The sequence below is a fragment of the Curcuma longa genome, chromosome 4, assembly GCF_044706935.1.
Source record: "Curcuma longa cultivar G26 ecotype Majalengka, Jawa Barat chromosome 4, ITB_CL_G26_1.1, whole genome shotgun sequence".
Lineage (NCBI taxonomy): Eukaryota > Viridiplantae > Streptophyta > Magnoliopsida > Zingiberales > Zingiberaceae > Curcuma > Curcuma longa.
Window position 1 is genome coordinate 4,689,677 of NC_133864.1, and position 20,779 is coordinate 4,710,455.

Here is a 20,779-nt window from a genome sequence, read left to right on the forward strand (position 1 = left end):
TTCGAGATCAGTCGGACGAAATCTGGACATTTAGATTATAAAAAAAAAACATAGAATGATTGAGCGGGCATTGGAAAGAAAAGAAAGAAGAGACGTACAACTATAATACCTTCACTATCAAGCACCTTAACTTTTCTCACTTTCGAACAAACTTGTATATTATTACACTATGTTACAAACTATTCCAAAACTTGTATATTAATTTTGATGCATATAAATTGAATATTTTGAACTTTTAGATATATTATCGAATTGTACCATAAATTTATGTACAAATTATTTTGAACTTAAGCTCTACGCTCACCTCCATCTTCTACTTCTTTTCAAGTAAATATGAGATATTAATAATGCAGAGTTATTTCGTCCCTAAATTTTATCAAAAGTTGTTTTTTTGCTTTACCTCCCGCATTTTGCATTTTTCTCGCTAGTGTAATTCCTAACGAGTTTGATTAGATTTGGGGTTTTGTTGACATGTTTTAAACTACGAGCGGCGAAACAGAAAATGCCCTCTTTCTTTTCCTTCCTTTCCTGCTTCCGTCCAAATAAACGCAAGGACTCATGTTCCTTGAGAGTTAGTTATTTTGTAATAAAAAATATATTTTACATGACTCATAATGTAAAGATTTTGATGTTCCTTGAGAGTTAGTTATTTGTATATATTTTTTAAAATTCAATTTATTTTAATCAAACTATGCACCAAACACATCATCAAAACTAAAGTGCAAGTGAAAAAAAAAAATACCGATAAGAAATTTTCAAATACGTACATTTACAGCATACAAAACCAAATTCACAAAAATGATTGCAAAATGCAAGATTTTTTCCAGACACGATGTCCCTCCCTATCTCTATCTTCCTTGGATGAATTGAATATGCAAGCCAGTAAAAAGAAATCCACGAGACGGTAAAGAAAGCAAGATCAAATGAGATAGTTGGAGCTTATTTACTTGTGTAAGTGGCATTGTTACCAGACATTCCATCTACCTCTGGATGGAGACTTTTTATGTAGTATTTTGATCCGCGCGAAAGATTGATTCTTTTCCTTCGTTCCGATGGAATAGACTCGATGGAGCACTCATAGAAGCCGCGTCGAACAAACCTGGGGCAATCGTTGAGATCAATGAATGATCAAAGAAAAGCATAAAATTACTGAACAAAACTTTCTAAATGGGTCGATTCTAAGAAAGAAATGGAGGTTGAATTAGCATACCAGTCTGCTGCACGGGTTGTGAGCAGGAAAAGCCTCTCCAATCCAAGTGACGACGCTTTCTTCTCAATGTAATCTGGTTAATCATTAAACAAAAATCTATTGATGATGTGAATCAATGAATAGCAAAGATGAAGTCCTAGCCGGCAGATTCTTTAGTGCACTGCAGTCCGATATATATCACCGCATTGGAGTATTATCTAGAAGAGAGTTTGAGATTGACCAAGCAATTTATCGAGCTATTCTCTCCCAAAATTTATAATAATTTTCAATAATCTGGTTGATCATTAAACCAAAACCTATAATAGTTTTCAATAAACAAAAATCTATCGATGATGTGAATTAACAAATAGCAAATCTGAAGTCCTAGATGGCATGTTCTTTACTGCACTGCAGTTCGGTATCTCACCTAGTATTGTTATATCTACAAGAGAGTTTGAGATTTACCGAGCAATTTATCTCCTTGTCCATGTCCACGGCATTCTGGAGAGACTGCCATGGCAGCTACCTCACCGCACTTGTCCTCAAAGAAAGGAAAAAGAGCAGCACATGCGATAATCGAACCATCTCTTTCCATGATGACGAAGGATCCCAAGGAACTAAGCAGCTGAGAAAAGAGATTCCATTAGTGCTCGACGATGATACAGGCATAAGAATGATGAAAAAGAAGAAGACGCTACAATCGCTCTCACCTCTTCGTCAGTCCTTTGAATCAATGAACCTGATTCAACCATGGGTTGGAGAAGCAGTTTTATGCCTGGAAGATCTTCATTTGTAGCCATCCTTGTTCCCTCATAGACATCACTATCAATTAAATAAAAAGTGAATCAGCCAGTTAATTTCAAAGACAACTAAAGAAGTAAAATGAGACAATATAAATAACTTGACCAGTATATTAGGAGAGGGGAAAATGACTACACACCTAGCCACCATAGTTCCGACTCCATCTCTTGAGAATAATTCGAGAAGCAAGGCTCCTCCAAGAGTGCCATCAATCAAATGAACTCTCTGAACTCCACCCTGACCAGAAAAGGATGAACAGGAATTAATGTGAAGTTGGTTTTGTCATGAATCAGTATTATAGTGAAGGTCTACCAAAAAAAAAAAAAAAAAAAAGAATGAACCTTGATTGTCATGAATCAGTATTATAGTGCATTGAGACACTCTTTCAAAGTTCTCATGATGGATGATGAGCATTACCTTGCACACAAATGCTGCTGCAGCTAATTCCGAGAAATAGCCATTTAATCTGCTCAGACGTTCTTGACCACCGATAGCAAATCCTTGTCCCTTTCCATTATCAAACCCAACACCGTTCTGAAACTTTGCGTAGGAGCTCTCATCCTTCCATGAAACCATGCCATTTATCTTTGAATGAAGATTTCCAGAAGAATTGATATCTTCACCTACAAATTTGACATAATTTGCAGCTGTCTCACTCTGCTTAGCTCTTTTTCTGATATACAAGTCAGCATCTTGAAGGGTCATGAAACGTATATGTCGTCCGTTCTTATCAAGTATCTGCCCATCTACAATGCATATCAATTTGTCTGCCTCAATAGCTAAAGCACAAGCAGTGGCAACTTCATAAGTGCTGTAAATAAAGTTGTTAGTTAAGATAAACAAATATAATGACATGAATTTTCAGAATAAAAATAAACAAAATATTTATGTATAAGTAAAGAAAACTAGTATGAATGGTCAGACAGGAATGGCCAAAAGCAATTCTGAAAAATGTCCTGCACTCGTTTGGATTTATGTTCAGAATCAAAGCTATCTCAACCAACCCACGGTACTGATAAACATTTGATAAATCAGTTTGTCAAATAAAAAGCCTGGACCATTCAGAAAGTTTGGGATCAATTTGGTGTCCGAAAAACATGGATGAATTGCTTTAGATTGAACTTTAACTGATATATTAAACTTTGTTGAACTTGATATGCAAATCTACTACACCAATTCTCCAACTAGAACTGTTATTGGATCTTGTGATATTAATCTCGTCTCTCTTCCATTCTTTTCAAACTATGCAAGAATATTGATTATGACAAGTAACCATGCAAGATGTATTCTTAGTTTATATTAGGACATTAAGACTTATTAGGACATTAAGACTTTAGTTCATTTTCTTGAAGGAGATAAATGACACTGAAGCCAGACTGTACATCATGAAAATTCAATAGTGACACATATCAATGTGAAAGCAAACAATGATCAACATACTTGCAATTTAAGACTTCGCCTGCACTGGAATAGCCCATGTTGCTGACGATAACTATGTCACTGTTCAATCTTTCTTTTATACTAGAGGCATCTATCCTTTTTACTTCACCAGTTGATCCATAGTCAATACCTCCAACAACTCCCCTACGCTGCAACCAAAACAGAAAACAATGGTAAGCCCATTTTAGTCGTCTAAAAATGTTGGCAACATAGAGTAGGGTACTACTTAACAGCTTGCGACTTCTAGGCCAGGTTATTTAACCAAAACACTCATGAAAGATTGGAAGACAACATTTACAATGATGTAATGGCTTCTGTTACAAGTAGATTCTGTTCTATTAGAGAGAAATGAACTAACCTTAGCTGCAAGAAAATTTCCTCCAGACACCCCAACGCCAAGTTCATGAAAACGACTATGATCACCATGTCGTCGAAGATTAAGTATAGGGGGTCCTGGAGAAAGCTTTGCTTCAATCACTAGACGAATCCTCCCAGCAGCTTGCATAGCTGCTTCTAATGAATCAGAATCAGTTATTCGATATGGCCCTACGTACTTACCCTTGCTTCCTAAGGAGACCAATATGTATAAATGGCAAGTTAGAGAAAATATCACATTAGAATAAAGAAAAAAATGACAAAAGATAAGTAGCAGAACCATTGATCAATGACAATCAAAATTTGATCATATTATTGAAACAAAGTTATTTGATTCAGACCATGTTCACATATTTTCAGAATGTCATCATTAGTTCAGTCTGGACAAGAACTAGTATTGAAGAAGCCAAGACAAGAGCTTTTATTAGAATAATGTGGTTACTAAAAAGATGTCAGTTCAAAGGTTTTAAATTCTAAGAAACAAACGTTTCAAGCAGATACGTATCTAATGAAGAATGCAAATCAGGCACACCTTTTTCTTCCAAAGCCCTATCAATGAAAACATGAGTTCCAGGAACAAGAACAAATTTGATGCCCAGACCATGAAGAAGTGATATGTCCTGTATGAACATGAGAAATATTGAGGTTCACATAAGTTAATGCCAGCAAGAATAATCTGGATCTGAGAAACAAAGCAGTATAATTTAAATGGTAATCAAATTCATTCAGCAAAAATATATATTAGAAAGTTCACAATAAGAATAAGTTGCCATTACGTCTTATTGCATGCTAATGCTTAATTTCACATATATATCTTCATTCTGACAATTTTTTGCACAGTTTGTTTGTCTGGGAATGTGTTCCCCCAAAAAGTGTGCTAGCCCTTGTAGAATAGGCTTGCAATCAAGTACCAAATTATTATTCTGAAGAGACCTGAACTGAACAAAACTCCAACAAGTCAATTCTAAAAGGGTTCTGTCCATCAATGTTACTTCATGCTTGAGAACGAGTATCAAACATGAGTAAGCATCTAAGCATTCAACATGGTTATTTCTATTAAAAAAAAATAAAGAAAAAACCTTACATGAAGTGAATGAGGGTGCCAATATCCAAGACATGTCAAACTATCAATGTCATGCTCTAATATGAAGAGTCTGAATATTAAAGCTATTCATAGAGTCAACACAAAGATCAAGTGCAAGATCTTCATGATGGAATGTACTGGACAAGCTAACAAAACAGATCCCTTAAGAACTGAGGACAAAATGTTGTGTTGTAAGTAGAGGAGTGAACTTAGGTCGGTCATACTACAAACCTCATAATGTTAATACTCCGATATAATTAAATGTGCATAGTTGGAGGAGAAACAGAATAACCACAAGAGTCAACTATCTGAAAAATACTATGCATGATTCACAATTAACTCATTCATTAAAGAAAGACCCCAAATACATGTTTCAAACATCTTTCTACTCAATATTTTCCAAGTTTCTGTAATAAGAATAAACTCATTCATTAAAGAATGAGTTGAATGCATGTTTCCAACATCTATCGACTCGATACTTTCCAATATTTTGCAGTATGTAGGCTTACCAGTGCTTCATTTTTCACATTCATAAAATTCAAATTCATGACAAAATAGAGGCTCAGTTAATATGAAGCATAATTTCCAATATTTTACAGTAAGTAGGCTGGCCAGTGCTTCATCTTCCACATTCATAAAATTCAAATTCATGACAAACTAGAGGCTCAATCACTGTGCAGCATGTATGTTTTGGAAAAAAAATAAACCATGCAGACAGCGCAGACCTGAGGAAATCAAACTTTTCAGCACATAATAGCACACAGCTGTTAGTTCTTTCTGTAATCATTAGTTTTTTAAAGTTTCAGAATACCAATTCAACAAACTTCTGAAGATCAAAGAACTATGTTTGTCCATTCATCTCAACAAAAGAACACGCGTGTTATCGGGATTCAGTATTCTTCAAGTAACCATAACAATGATAATGACATAACGAAAAAGCCCTCAACATGACTTCTTAAAGATCTGATTCCAATAGGTGTATCAAAACAAAATCAATCGATTCACAGTAAGATTGTATCTGCCAACAACATTTTAAAACCAGAAAATCTCGAAATCGAATCTTACCTGGAGGATGCTATCCAAATACGGGCTATCCACGATTTCCCCAGAAATCACGACGACGAAGGTGCTTCCCCTGTGCCCTCTAATGTAAGGCCAGGCCTCGCGGAACCACCCGACAAACTGATCGTTATCCACAAGGGGTCGAATTCCACAGAATCCGTTTTCGGAATCCGTATCGGAGCTGACGCAGGAGACCGAGAGGGCTCGGCGACGAACCTGGTAGCGCCGCCCGAGCCGGACGCTGAGCGGGAGCAGACGCGCGGAGGGCTTGGAACAGGGGAGATCCCCGGCGACGAGGGAAGATATCCGGGGATTCAAGAACGAAGCAGCCATGGAGATCGGAGCGCAAGGTGACTGGAAAACTCTAGAAGGACGAGTCCGTGAAGGGAGGAAGGCGAGTCAAGGGCTATAAATATCGTCGGGCTATCTACGCGCGCGGCTCAAATCGGTTGGAACCCGAACCGGGCCGATGGCGAGCGAGCCAGGGGCGAGGGGGAAATTTACAGGATCCGACCCGAAAACCCTAGCGGATTCAGATTTCAGACTTATCCTTTTGAAATGGAGATTACCCACTAATTTCTTACTTAATCTTAATAGTCAATTAAGTGAGGAAGTCATTTAATATTGAGGAGCATCCATCAATTCATTTAATAAATACGATAAGTCAATGAGTCATTTAAGTTCAATTATTTGGGAAAAGTCAAAGATTTCAATAAAACTATTCACTCTTAATAATTTATAATAAAAATGATGCTAATATTTCATTAAATCCTAATTATAAGAAAATTTTCAAAAAAATTAATTACACATTAAGAATTGAAAATTTGGAAATTAATATAATTTTCCTGTTAGGAACTTTAATAAAACTATTTTTCTTTTGACATAGTTAAGATAAATGGAGATATACTTCGCAAATTAATATTAATATCGGGGTTAAGTATCAATAATTGAACGAAATCTTATAATTTAAAATTAAACAATTAGTCGAGGTGATCCATAAATAGCCCGATGCATTTGTAGCTTCTTCTAACCACACCATGGTCAACCAAAGGCTTGGCTTCTTGCTCATTTTTCTTCTGTTCTTCTCTTTCTCTTTGTCTTCTCAAGCTATGGAAGTAGAGTCAATCTCCTTCAACAAGCAAGAGAGTAAGAAAACTATATACTTTTTTTAAAGAGAGACATAAGATGGCAAGTCGATGGGCGTTTAACATGTGCAATTTTATGTAGTGATATTTCATGTTTTGTGTTAGTTTTTCAATGAATTATTTGGTGTATCCTAATTTTCTCTTTGTGTTTGATATTTGATGGTGCTTAGGGCATGTGAAGGTGCTACAATCACTAGGGATCAAGTGCGAGTGTTGTGACGAGGAGGATTGCAAGAGCGATTGGGAATCGTCGTGCAAAAAGTTAGAGTGCTACAACATGAAGTTTTTATGATCAAGTACAGAACTTAATGGTTGGTTTTTCTTTGGAAAAAATCATGTAACTATTGTTTTTTCTTTGTATTTCTTCTTTTTGCACCATATTAATGATCTTCATGTGAAGTTGTGTTCAGTGTAATGTTTATATTTTTGAAACTATATTTATAAGTTTCATAATTAATGTTTTTCTCCAAAAAATGGAAAAGCTTATCATCAAATGCCTTTAGTTTAGATGTTTCTTACTGCTTGTTCAAGATTGGAGGGCTTGACGTGCACATACCACGGAAGAAAAGTCCCCCCCCCCCCCCCCCCCCCCCCATTAAACTTTGTAATTATCAACATAATATATGATTAGCAAAAATGTTTATACAAGTTACTATTACGATCCGATTAATCTTAAAGATAAATTACCTAACCTCACAGACTGACTATCAAACAAATCTAAAAAACATGAATAAAAATACCTATGAATAATTGAAAATACTCAACGTGAGATTCGAACCCTCATTGCATAAAAATCTTTTTTGCTTCTTACCACCACCCGTATCCCAAGAGCAAAATTTTAATTTAATTAAATTAATTTACTTTAATATATTTTAGTAGTTAGTCGAAATAAGTAGAATGAACAATATATTAACGTGTGGTTTTGAGAGATGCCCTTTTAAACTGAAACTAACATAGACTCACTTATACATATTACAATGTGTAAGATCATGGACGAGTCGATGATGATGAGTTTGAGAAGGCACACAATAATTGAGTAGGAAAAATATGAAAACTAATAGGTTGATTTTTCAACCTAATATTATCAAGCAAAGACATAAAGGCAACGAAATAACTCACTATTGAAAATTTCAAGCATGAGCATTCTGACCATTTCTTCTTCTTAATTAATTCCTTTTTCTCTTATGATTGATAGAACCTTTTTTAAAAAATTAACAAATTTCAAAGCAAGCATTTTTCACATACCTACTCATGGATAAATTAACTCATTTCCCCACCTCTACTACCTTTATCCTTTGCCGTCCCACTTCCCTTTAGCATCTCTCAGTGGAAATAAACAGAGCCTAAAAATACAGGACAACAAGAGAAAATTATTCAAATAAGTGGAATATTTCAATAGAATGGAAAAAGAGAAGCACAAAAAATAAATAATGACAACACATTCAAAATGAGACCCACAAATGACTAATACACCAAGGAAAGCATGGAAAAGAACATTATAACATTTGGTGTTAGAATTACCAGGGAAAAAATGTGTGGCAAAAGAAATTGTTTATAACAATAAGAAGAAAAATTATAAGAGCGCCGAAATTCAACATAATATATGTGAGTGGTGAAGCGAATGAATATGAGATGTCGCAGTGTGATTCTCCTTCACGCAGATTGGTATTTTGATAAGTTCCATTGTTGGATCAACACACGCCTCGATGCTTTGCCTGAAAAAAAAAAGGATGAAAAGAAAATAGTTTTGAGTTCAAAGGAAATTCACAATTATTGGTATTAAATGCATGTTCAGAGTGTACTTCTGAATGGTGAATTGATAAGGAATATAATAGAATTTATAATCCGAAGTTTATGGGAAAAAATAATAATAAAAGCTTCATGTCTTACTGTGCTTATTATGCTTAATTTATAAGAATATTATAAATAATAAACAAAGAATAGTCTTTGCAATGATAAAATATTATTTATATGAATAATATATCCCACTCATTTAGCTCGTACTAATTGCCGGTTCAAACATTGGGTCCAACTAACATGACTAGCTTGTCTGCCACCAAATCTATTTGGTCAATCCAATCCATCTAGTTTGACTCACTTAGCTTGTCTAACATAATCACACTGCTAATTCTACCAACTCACTTTGCTTTCGTCCATACTATATATCTTATCTTTTAGAGAGTTGAATAGAGTAAGAACAAGTGAATTTAGTAGTAAAGGATAGCTAGTTTTCATGATTAGGAATTACAACTCCATGGAGTTTGAATGTTTGGAGTTCATAGGAAATAGAATATAGCTATTCTAATGAACCAACAAATCAAAAGAATAGTCCTTAGACTAGGTTAAGCTTGTTTAGCTAATTGACATCGAGAAGGATATACCTAGGCTCGGTTAAGCTTGTTTATTGAGTTCAATCAGATTCTTTTCTTTTAACCGAACCAGAACAATTTAAGGTTAAGCTTGTTTATACAATTGAGCATTAAGAAAGATGTCCCTAGGCTAGGTTAAGCTTGTTTAGTGAGTCCAGTGATTCTTTTCTTTTAGTCGAACCAGATCAATTTTGCTTCCGGCTTATAGTTTAACTGATTGAACTGGCTTGTTCAGATGTTTAACTAAAACAAACACGACATTTGATTAAAATAATTCAGAACCAGAACAATTCACGCTTTGGAATATTTGACATCTCAAAACAGATTAGTAAAAAGGGAATATCATTTTTGAGGTAGATTATACTCAGGTCTAGAAGTAGGCAAAAAAAAAATACTCATCCAATCTGGAAACCAGAATCGATCTGACTCAACCAAACCTGATCCAACCCAATCATCAAAGTTAGAAAAATCTGAGAAAAAACCTGGAAATCCGGAAAAGTTGAACCCAATGCAACCTCAAAAAAAAAAAACAGGTTCGAATTTTTTTCATATAGCTTTGGATTTCAAGGTTCAAGTTTTTTAAATACCCAAATCAATTCAGATTAGATTGGATTTTACTTAAAATATAATCCGCCGTGTTTCACCATCTTCATTTCCTAGAAAAGCAGGTAGGGAAGCAGGTAAAGGCAGGAAATGAAAAAATCTACTGGCTACCAGCTAGCCATGTTGGCATATCATATTAGAACATGATAAAAAAAAACAGTTTTGCTTACGATGTTTTTAAACTTAATGTGAATATTTTAAGCTTTGCTCACCTTTACGAATGAAACAGGTTTCCAAGAGATAAATTCTTCTCCCGTGCAGTTTGAATCCTTAATGGAGGTGCATGAACTGTTATAGGCATAACCCATTCGCCTTTTTCTCTTTCCTCCACGAGAAGAGGATGCTCATACCTGCAATTAGGTTAGATTGATTATATTCTAAGAAATCAGGAGGGTGGATTTTGTGTATAGCATTACATGTCATCGAAAATGTCTAGTCAACTGAGGATATTGTATTTGTTGCAACAGAACAAATACAAGTTGAAAAAAAAAAAAAAAGGTATGACATCATATAGACAGTAGACAATCCTGAAATTTTGAACCAAAAAGGAATCCAAAACTATTCATGGAAAATTTTAACTTTATTCATGGGAAACTTTAATATGCATCTACGTTGATATGCACAAAATGAGCAGAAAACAATGAAAGGAATAGAATAAGTAATAGAAGGCTATGGTTGCAATTGTTCTGGCTACATTACAATATAAATGTTATGGTTGTGGCATTACCTAGTTAAATCCAAATCCTTGGGGGTGGTGAAAAACTCAAAGCGAAGCGACCACTGCACTGACACCTTTGGTGTCGAGAAGGACATTGGCCCATCGATAGGAATTGAGAATAGAAAGCTTGTCTGAACCAAATCAGCAACTACCTCCTGATGCTCACTCAGTATCTGCATGTTTGAATTCATACATCCAGCAGATAGAACCAACAAATAACCAGAATGGTGTGAATCTAGCATGAGTAAACAGTATGTAGCGCAAAAGCTAATGCATATGATTCTTATTCAAGATTATTCGACTATTATTCAATTGTACTTGAAAAGGTAATTTAAAACTACACGACTACACCTATCCTTGATGAATGGCAAATAAGAATAATTTCAATCACATGCAGTAAGCAAGCAACTATGCGATCCACAAAAGGCCTCAAAGCCTCAATCAATTACCAGTAAGCAAACTGTAAAAAGAATTTTCTAATTGGCTTACAAAGATATTAACTTTCTTTAGGAGGAGACTTGTTTGATACAATTTCATTCTTGTATTCTTCATAGCTAATGGAATCCACCAACTAAACTAAGGTCATGATTGATTGGTTGGGAAAATTTTCTTAAAAAATAAAAGTTCAAAATTAAAAAGAATTGATTTTTTTTTACACATTTGAATTAATAGAGGTGAATGATATGACAAATATTTTTCCTTTTAAATTTCAAATGACTTTATTTTATTTTCAAATTACTACAAGCTGAAATAAAAAATTTGCACAAACCAAAGAAGGTCAAAAGTTTCCATCCTACAAAATCCCTTTCCATTTCATCTGATTATCTCATCCTACAAAATATTATTTTGGATTGGCTACATGGATCTTAAATAACTCTATGCAAGGCAATAGCATTGAGAGTGCTAAATACTATAATAGATAAGTGGAAAGATTTTTTTTCAGAAATTTGTATAAAAATACTAAAGAAAGATCCTTGGTTTTGTTGCAACCCAAATTTTCTAATAAGCATGAATGCCAATATCCATTCAGAAAGACTAGCATTTAAGCAACTTGGAACGTTCAATTATTGACATGTAATAATCAACCAATTGCATGATTTGCATATCCAAAATTACTCCTAGAAGAAGTACCTTTATAATTGTAGGTGAGCTCCTCCTTGAAGGATGAACAAACTGTTGGTTGATTGTTTCTGCAATCTCCAAGGTTATTGCAACCTGGAAATGCTCATCGATTAGACATGACACTTATTGAGAAAAGGGGAAAAAATATACAGACCTCAAGGCATCTTCTAATTCCTCCATGGAAGAAAGTAAGAGTGCCACCAATCTGTTGAGAGATTACATTTTTTTTAATCATTAGAAATATCAACTATAGAAACCACTGAAAATTTACCTACCATGTCACCAAAGTAATACGTTGAATTGGTGTTTTTTGGAGAAAATCTAAGCAAAATTTGGTCATCGATTCTGATATTGTAAGACCTTCCACGAACAAAGCCTTCTGCTGCACAAAATGGACATTGTAGATTACTTACCATCAACTGAAATTCAAGAAAAAAAAAAAAAGGAAAACTTACACAACGAAGGTTCAACAGGTTTAGGTGTATGAGGTAATGTTGTATCATTTTTATGGAACTCAAAGTCTTGATAGCTTCTTTGAATACTAGAAGAGGGAGTATATAAAGCATCATTTGGTTTACTTTGCGGTGAAATAACACCTGTTGGAATGATCACCTTCATCAAAAATTTGTGTATTTAAAAAATCATGCTCTACTAATATGAAAGGAAAATGATGGTTAATGGTAGACAGCAACTATACACCCAAGGCATATGGACAGGATTCAAATACAAAGCACTCAAGCTTGTACAACATAAAAATGCAGCAATTCATTAATGTTTTTTTGGTACATGAAGGACAAAAGTTTCCCCAATCAAACAAGAAGTCCCATTTTGCTAGCCTATTCTCAGCATAATTCTTGTTCCAACATAAGAGGGGAAAAAAGAAGAAATGAAAGATAAACAAGAAGGTGAAAAGTCTCTGAGCAAACAACTCTGACAACTGCTGAAGATATATGAATACCTGCACCAGAATCATCCATGACCTCAGCCACAGAAAGCTGAGTAAGAGGTACATAGGAGGGAACTGTGCGCTCAGATTGTAATTGATGAAAATCATTGTTAGACAGCCTTGATGCAATTGATTGCAAGGACAAAGTGTGATAAGGCAGATCAGGGTTTCCTCTGTTGGGATTGTAGGAGGAAATGGAAGAAACTTCATCCTTTGAGCTATCATATCCTTCTTCCACCACATCTATATTTTCATTGGCCCGAATCTGCAAAAGGATAGAGTTTTAAAAAAACAAATTATTCATTTCGTGATACCTGTGTAATTGAAATCCATCTTCCCAAGGACTTTGAGCAAGACAAATAACTACAAAAAGTATTGATAGATTTGAGCCATCTATTAAAATTCTATGATTGTTTTTGGAAAAGGTCACTTCTTGCTTAACCAGGGGAAAAGGACCCTTTTGATTTATATAGATTTTCAAAATAAATAAAATACTCTGCAGAGAACCACCTCTTTTACTATTCATGAAAAGGAAAATCCTACAGAATTTTGTCAAATAATTTAGCCCACAAGTGCTATAGTCTGCAGAGAATTCACAAAAGTATTCACATCGGATAAATATAACAAGTCAACTGTCGGGGTTGGCTGTATCATTAATAATATCAAGATATTGTAGATCAGTGATAACTAGCAATCATGGAACCCTACCAAAGGAGAAAAAATATCATGATAAAAACTTAACCAAAAACACAATATTTAGAATCTTTATGAGTGGCTTTGTTGCAGAATTAATTGCCAACCTTAAAAGGCAGAACAAAATCATTATTTCATTCTAATAAGAGCATGATGTCAGACAAAGGAGGTGGTTATATCTCCAAAATAACAAACTGACTGAGACCTTTTTTACTTTTTTCTTTTTGCCAAGAATAGTGCAAAGAGTAAATATATTAGAAAGCTATGCGCTCTTTGTACAACTAATAGTGCATACCCATTCAGCATCTGCATCTTTCTCTTTCCAAAATATATCCAACTGATCAGTTGCATTTGGTAGTTCTCCTGAAATTCAAATATCATTTTGATCATTGTCTGCTGCTGCCATTAACAGAATCAAATAAAACTGGAATTACATGCAAATGTGTTTTATGGGATATAAAACCAACCAACCTCTTAAGGTCATATCATGCACAGTTTTAGAACATGATATCCTGAATGTACACAAAATGCTCACGACCACTTGTTATAATCTTAGGTCTATTGCATGACCTAAATGAAAGAGACATAAAAAAGCAACAGATACATGAAGACTTGCTAAATTACAAGTGTACATGTATGAATAAGTATTCTGTTTCAACAGTTCAAATTGGTAGACAGAGATTGGATCTTAGGGTCATCCACATGTTACTTTTGCTTCTAAGTTTGGTTCGAGTAAAAATTAAGTGATCTAAAATGCAATATATTCCCAATGATCAAATTTCAAGCGAAAGCTCGTAATATAAGGGAATGGTAAATGCCTTAGGTAGTATACATGTGCATGAGCTTTTAACATTTTCTTCCTATAAAGTATAAACCAAGGAATGCATAGGCAGTAAAATCATTTCACAGAAAATATTAGAATTCTGAACATAAGACTTGTGACTCCTAAAATGATCTTTGAATAAACACAACAAAAATGAGGAAATAGCAAGATTATTTTGTTTTCTAGTTAACTGCTGAGCAAGATAACATAAGACCTGTGCCTCCTAAAATGATCTTTGAACAAAAACAAGGAAATTATTTTGTATTCTAGTTAATTGCTGAGCAAGATAAGTGCTAATCAAAAAAGGATCGCAACTAGAAAACAGTGACATCGTCTCACTAGTTAGAATGAACCAGCGTCAAGAAGAAGAAAGTCATGTTGTGTCACCTTCTTGAGTTAAAAAGTTGTTGTTCTTCTGTGAAATCACCATTTGCAATGGAGCTTTAGCTTCCTGCAAAATTGATGAGCCCCAAAAGATACATCATTAGGCAAAACCAGGTTAATCAGTCTGCTGACTTTTTGCTTAAATGTGGCAAGTGCAGTTTTATCTGTAAACAAGATAGTTGACTGATCTAAACATTATTAACAGTATGGTGGTGATCCAATGGCAGCATATGCAGCCAGACACAAACAAGCCAACATCAAAGAGTTGGAAAATTAATCTTCTAGCATTAGTTGCACTAAAACGTGTTAAAAGTTTACCGCTCTTACCAGAACAAAATAGTATAAAAATTTCCTTTCAGTTTTACCTTTCCATTAAAGATGTAATTGTGTGAGAGAACATAACCATTTGTGTTAACAAAAAGTTTGGCTAGCTTAAAATGACACCTAATGTCCAGTTGTCTCAATTGATTGCAGTTCCTAGACAAACTAGGATTAACGTAACAAAACATATTCCTTATAATTTCTTTGAATGGTGCCACATGATGAGACTAGCAATCGAAAGCACAAATTGATGGACTGACTGACAATCTTAGAAGACAAGAGAAGACAATAGGATAGATAGATGATGGATGGAGTTGCTTTCAATGCTTCACTGTACCAGAAAACAAGAAGAGATGAAGGAGCATAGAGCAGAGTAGAATCCAGATAGATTTTTTTAGTATTGTCATAATGTAGTTTTTCCAGATGAAAATGAGTATCCTAGAAAGGGATTCACTTCCACAGCAAATACTAACAAAAAAGAAGTTACAAAGCAAGAGTATGTCAAGAATTGATCATTGAAGCTTATTGTCAAAACACATTCCAACAAATTTTTCAGTTAAGATTATGTTTTGAGCACCAGAGTTGTAAGGTGTAAGTTTTTACTTTTCATTCAATATGGAAACAGAGTAGAGGTATACGTTATTGAGCAAAATTTAAGGATAAGGAGATAAAATAAAGGACTAATGATGTGAAAGCAAAAACATTTAGGAACGAAAAAAAAGAAATCAACATAGTATCAGATGTAAAATAAGTCCATACATACTGTTCCTCAAGCAAAAGCATCATAGACTCAACCAAATGAATCAGTTGAGGATGGGTGGCTTTTATCAAAGGTGCAGCAATCCAAGACTAGAAGGTCCAAAACATACAATTGCCATAATGAAATAGGAGAGAGAATATAAATGTGGAAGGATACTAATCAGTTTTCACTTTTCATATAATAATTTAATTAAAATATCAAGATAAGCAGCATTCATCCAATGAAAAATTTCACTATCAAAGTAAGTTCAAGATTTTGAAACTAACCACTTGAATTGAATCATATGTTGACCCTACACTATGATCATTGTTCTCCCGTCCGAGCCACCTTCCAGAAATAGCAACTCTGACATAATAAATATATCGAATGCTTACACCCCTATAAGATGGTGGCAAAATCTGCGGCAGCTCAATACGTACCACATCTGCATAAGTTGTTTAACAATCCAACAGGAAAGAAAATATCTTATGATTCTTATTATTCAAGTGAAATATATAAAATTCCTCTACAACCAAAAATAGACCAACATATAATGAACAGGGGGAGAGGGAGGGAGAGGAGGAGAGAGAACTAAGTGTTGTTCTTTTTGTCAAAAGATTTTTCACTATAAAAGCTCATTGAAAGAATAGACTTTGTAGTACATCTTAATTTCTTTGTTAAGTGAAATATTAGCATCGTCAATCAATTTTTCCGTTGTAGCAACTTTTGATGGACAAAGGTGCATGGATGCATGCAGCAAATAAGTTTCATGGAAAAAGTTACAAGGGAAATGCATCAGACAACTTGTGCCAGATAGGATGGAAAACTCTGGAAACACATAGAGGTGGAGGAACTTATGGATATCAAATTGCAATGCAGCTTGAAAATTTTCCTGATGTTTTATAAATTGAAACATTGAGCTCTGAGAACTAGATCAATCTCGTAAAGTATTATACATACGAAGTGTTTGTTTTCCTTTTTCTCATTATGTTTGTCTTTAGTTCTCGTTTATTTGGAGATAGCCTGCAGAAGGTGCTCACTGTTCATAGTCTAGCATACCATAAATAAACTCACAAAGACATGAGTGGCCTAGTGATGCTAGTTTATTATATCTCCTATTATCCTGTATCTGGAAAGAGAAGACAGATATATGGGAAAATTTTGTTCCAACTAAAATATCACCCAGGATAGGAGAGCTGAAAATAAAATTGATAATAAAGTATTACCCAGAAAAGAAAAGAACAAAACCATTCCACATAATATTGCTTTCAATTTCGAGTATCTCAAAAATAGCAAGAACTCAGACATACTAATACAGGTCAAACAATAGAAGCAAGGCATCAATAATTCATATTTGTCCTCAGTTGCATCTATGTAGAAAATTTAAAATCATGCACAGATTGCAAAAGAACTGCTTACATGTTTTGCTACATCCAGAAGGTATCATCACCTTTGAAACAATTGATGGTGCAGTACAATCAAGAAACAAACGTTCACCTGCAAAACAGTAGGTCAAACATTAAGTAAATAATCATTCTAAAGATTATGTACTTGTTCTCTACTTAGGACAAAATTACTTGTTCTCTACTTAGGAGTTAGGACAAAATATTGATTTATGTACCAAAACATCTAAAGAATGGCTGCCGACAAACTTCAGAAATCATTGAGATCTATAAAAATTATTGGATGTCAGCTAAATTTAAACTGTCTTTGAGAATAATCTCAGGAAAAAGGTACTTTTCCCCTTGGAACACCCAATCAATTTTCAGAATAACCTCCAATGGTAGCAAAAAAGAAACTCAAAACGATCTTAATTACCATTGAAAATAAAACTCCATAAAGAAACTCTACAAAGAGTCAGAGAGTTTTAAGTGGATTGGTGATCAAGAAATATTTCCATGATTAATCACGATCTACTTACCATGCATAGAGCAAAGAACAATAAAAAGACTTTGTTTCCAAATCCAGTGAGTTGAGAGGGAGAAGCAGTTGAGTGTATATTGCAACTAGCATCTCATAGTGCATAAAGATTATCTATAAATTAGCAAGAGGGACTTACCTCTCCTTTGTTTTAATCCAGGTAACGGCTTTTGAGTTGCAAACCACTGAGAATCCATCTTCTCAACACCCTTGATTTCATAACTAAAATTATCGAGTAAAAATGAAGAAATTTGGTTCGTCCAATGCTGTCCATCAGGATGTCTGTTTGAAATTTGTGGGATAGATATTTCAACCGTAGCTGTAAATGTGTCACCTGGCCTGTATATTTCTTTGTCAAGTTGGATTTTCAGAGATGGAGAAGCTTCCTGTTTACTGATCAAATCACTGTTCTTAGCATCAAACCACCCAAGGCTTCTGAAGAAGGAGAACCCCTTCTGCGACATCGCCATTGACGGAGCATGTCAATTCATTGTCGTTTCTCTTCAAAAGCAAGTAGCGTTCAGAGCCATCCTCTCTTTTTTCTGCAAATTATCTTGCGGCAAGAAGCATACTACCGCGTTGACTAACCAAGTTCGAGGAAGAATGAACACGAATGCGGTTCTGGAAACGAAATCAATCAAACAATCAGATGGAGCTTTCTCAAAGAAAATTGGATCAGTAAAGTGACTACATATTTACGGTGAGAGATCAAAGCTGAGGAAGATATATCTAGATCGATGTGGAATAACAAAACACAGACAATAAACATCAAAAACACCCGTAGATTCGAAGAAGAACCCATCAACACGCATCAGCAAAGTTGATAACGTAAATCATAGATCCAATCACTCAACGAGCAGAAAAAAAAAACCTAGATCTATCAAAAACGCGAGCCCATCAATCTGCAGACAATATGTTTAAAAATATAATCTAGCATTTCGGAAGGGCGACGCACCTCCGATCGGAGGCGAAGTTCACCTCCTCGGAGTCTCCGTACGATGCCTCGTCGATCTGCGCCGGCGACGGGTGGGATTGAGATCGCACTTCGCGGGATCTCTACTCCGAGGCGGACGAGGAGACGGTCGGTGGGAATCGGGTTCAGTTAGAGTGGATCGAGTCCGAAGGTGGATACTGTAAAATCTCATAAATGGATATTTATCCTTTTAAAAATAAAATTAAAAAAAAATACATTCTATTTATATTTTTTAATAGTTAGTTTAAACCAAAATTTAGTATAAAAAAATAGTGTCTCGATATTATTTAAAACTCTTATATTATTTTTAAGAATCATGAAATATATTTTAGAATTTAAATAAATATTAATTAAAATTTGATTTAATTACTAAAAAGATTGTACATTTTATTATTTAATATATTTAATATTAAGAAATATGATGTGCAATAAAAAGGGCCTTCATATATATATATCCTTATAAAGAAATACAAAAAATAATAATAGCATGATGCACATTCGAACACAAACCAACAAAGGAGGGAATCAATTATAATGATTTGTGAAATAGAGTTTCTAATGTCAAACTCTTACGCTATGTTTGGATGGGGTGAGAGAAGATTTATTAATCGAAGGGAAAGAGAGGGAAAGGAAGGGGAAGAGGAATATTTATGTTCTCTTTATTTGGGAGGAAGAGAATGTTCATTAATGTAACATATGTTAGCTTGTTTGGGAGGAAAAGAAAGAGAATAAAGGTTAAATATATAAAATTATAAAAAAAACTTTTACTTCTTAAAATAAATCTACATGTGAAAAAAATATGTATAACTCATTAAATCTATGAATGTAAGATTTTTCTTACCAAAACTATCTTGTGAGACTAATTAAAATTAATATTTACGATTTAAATAAATAAAAAATTTTAAAAAATAATTAGTATGCATACAATAAATATGTAAAATATAAAATTTGTACATTTTGATACGATAAAGGATAAATCAGTATTTGTATATATATTTTTATAAAATTTACTAATATAAAAAAAGAGTGAAAAGATCATGTTCAGCAAGAGAGATTTAAAAATTTTAGATTGAATAAATTAAATAAGTTATTTGATAATTAATATTTTAAAACAGGGATAAAATTGAAACAAACAATATTTAGAGTTACCTTCCCTCTCCTTACACTCCAAATCGGAATATAAGAAAATCTCCCTTTTTATGGGTAAAGAAGGTTAAAATTTAACCTTCTCTCCTCTTCCTTTACTCCTTTCCAAATAAGGTTCAAAGTTTCCTTCCCCTACCCTCACCTCCTCCCAAAACAAAGCGTTAGTGCCGAGGAAGAAGGTAGTTTCCAAGGTCATGGTGCAAACAACATATCAATCTAGAGGCAATAGGTAATGAGAGCCGTAGACATGGATCCAGAAATTAAAGATGAATTGGACTGATTTGAATTGGTTGAGTAGGCCAAGTACGAGTACATTATCAGCTTATCTATATTTTATCAAATTTTAAATTTTTATTAAATGATTTTTTTTAATATTTATGAAATCGTTAAGTTATTTTACTATGATAACTAATTTGTAAACATTAAAAATTTAAGATTCATAACTAAAAGCTTGACTGTTGACGTTAGAAAGTATGTGTCACGAATAATGAGATTGAAGTAGTCGATCCACAAGTAAAGTTCAAAGAGATAGAAGATATCGCACTTAAATAATGAATTCAATAATTTTATTCATTTTAAATTTGATTACATGTAACTTAATTAACTTATCAAATGAACTCTTCTTTTAACGGGATATTATCTCAATTTTATCATTTTTATCAACTTCAACAACTCTACTTCAACATAACCGACTCAACTATATTTCGAGACCAAATAAATTCAAACAATATCAAAATTTTAAGTGGATTGCACTCATTTACAACACTACTAGCTAGTTCTTCGTAGAGCTCATTGTTTTATTGTTTACCACCTCCGTGATCACTTCACACAGAGCCCTGTCCTCCTCCCTCGGCTCCAGCTTCTTCATCACGTATTCCTTCACCGAGACTCTCTCGCCTGAAGCTTGCTCCGCCGCCACCGCGGCC

The 20,779-nt window shown here is 34.2% G+C and overlaps 2 protein-coding genes and 1 long non-coding RNA gene across 3 annotated transcripts; 1 reads left to right on the top strand and 2 right to left on the bottom strand.

The window, feature by feature from the left end:
• Positions 1 to 726: 726 nt before the first annotated feature.
• LOC141827312 (putative amino-acid acetyltransferase NAGS2, chloroplastic) lies at positions 727 to 6,308 on the bottom strand. Its single transcript, XM_074714531.1, has 10 exons — positions 5,955 to 6,308; positions 4,338 to 4,425; positions 3,789 to 3,997; positions 3,431 to 3,579; positions 2,408 to 2,801; positions 2,130 to 2,227; positions 1,900 to 2,011; positions 1,655 to 1,814; positions 1,211 to 1,283; positions 727 to 1,099 (listed from the first exon to the last, which is right to left on the bottom strand). The coding sequence occupies exons 1-10, from the start codon at positions 6,282 to 6,284 to the stop codon at positions 940 to 942; spliced, it is 1,773 nt and encodes a 590-aa protein (XP_074570632.1). The 5' UTR covers positions 6,285 to 6,308; the 3' UTR covers positions 727 to 939.
• A 684-nt stretch (positions 6,309 to 6,992) lies between these two features.
• On the top strand, positions 6,993 to 7,549 carry LOC141826116 (uncharacterized). The gene is made up of 2 exons (XR_012601613.1): positions 6,993 to 7,097; positions 7,267 to 7,549. It is a non-coding gene; the product is annotated as an uncharacterized LOC141826116 (long non-coding RNA).
• A 945-nt stretch (positions 7,550 to 8,494) lies between these two features.
• LOC141827506 (uncharacterized) lies at positions 8,495 to 18,841 on the bottom strand. The gene is made up of 14 exons (XM_074714770.1): positions 18,690 to 18,841; positions 17,874 to 18,355; positions 17,234 to 17,311; positions 16,102 to 16,259; positions 14,758 to 14,821; positions 13,843 to 13,910; positions 12,867 to 13,119; positions 12,364 to 12,504; positions 12,184 to 12,290; positions 12,063 to 12,113; positions 11,918 to 12,001; positions 10,796 to 10,959; positions 10,281 to 10,418; positions 8,495 to 8,811 (listed from the first exon to the last, which is right to left on the bottom strand). The coding sequence occupies exons 2-13, from the start codon at positions 18,202 to 18,204 to the stop codon at positions 10,283 to 10,285; spliced, it is 1,635 nt and encodes a 544-aa protein (XP_074570871.1). The 5' UTR covers positions 18,205 to 18,355; positions 18,690 to 18,841; the 3' UTR covers positions 8,495 to 8,811; positions 10,281 to 10,282.
• Positions 18,842 to 20,779: the final 1,938 nt, after the last annotated feature.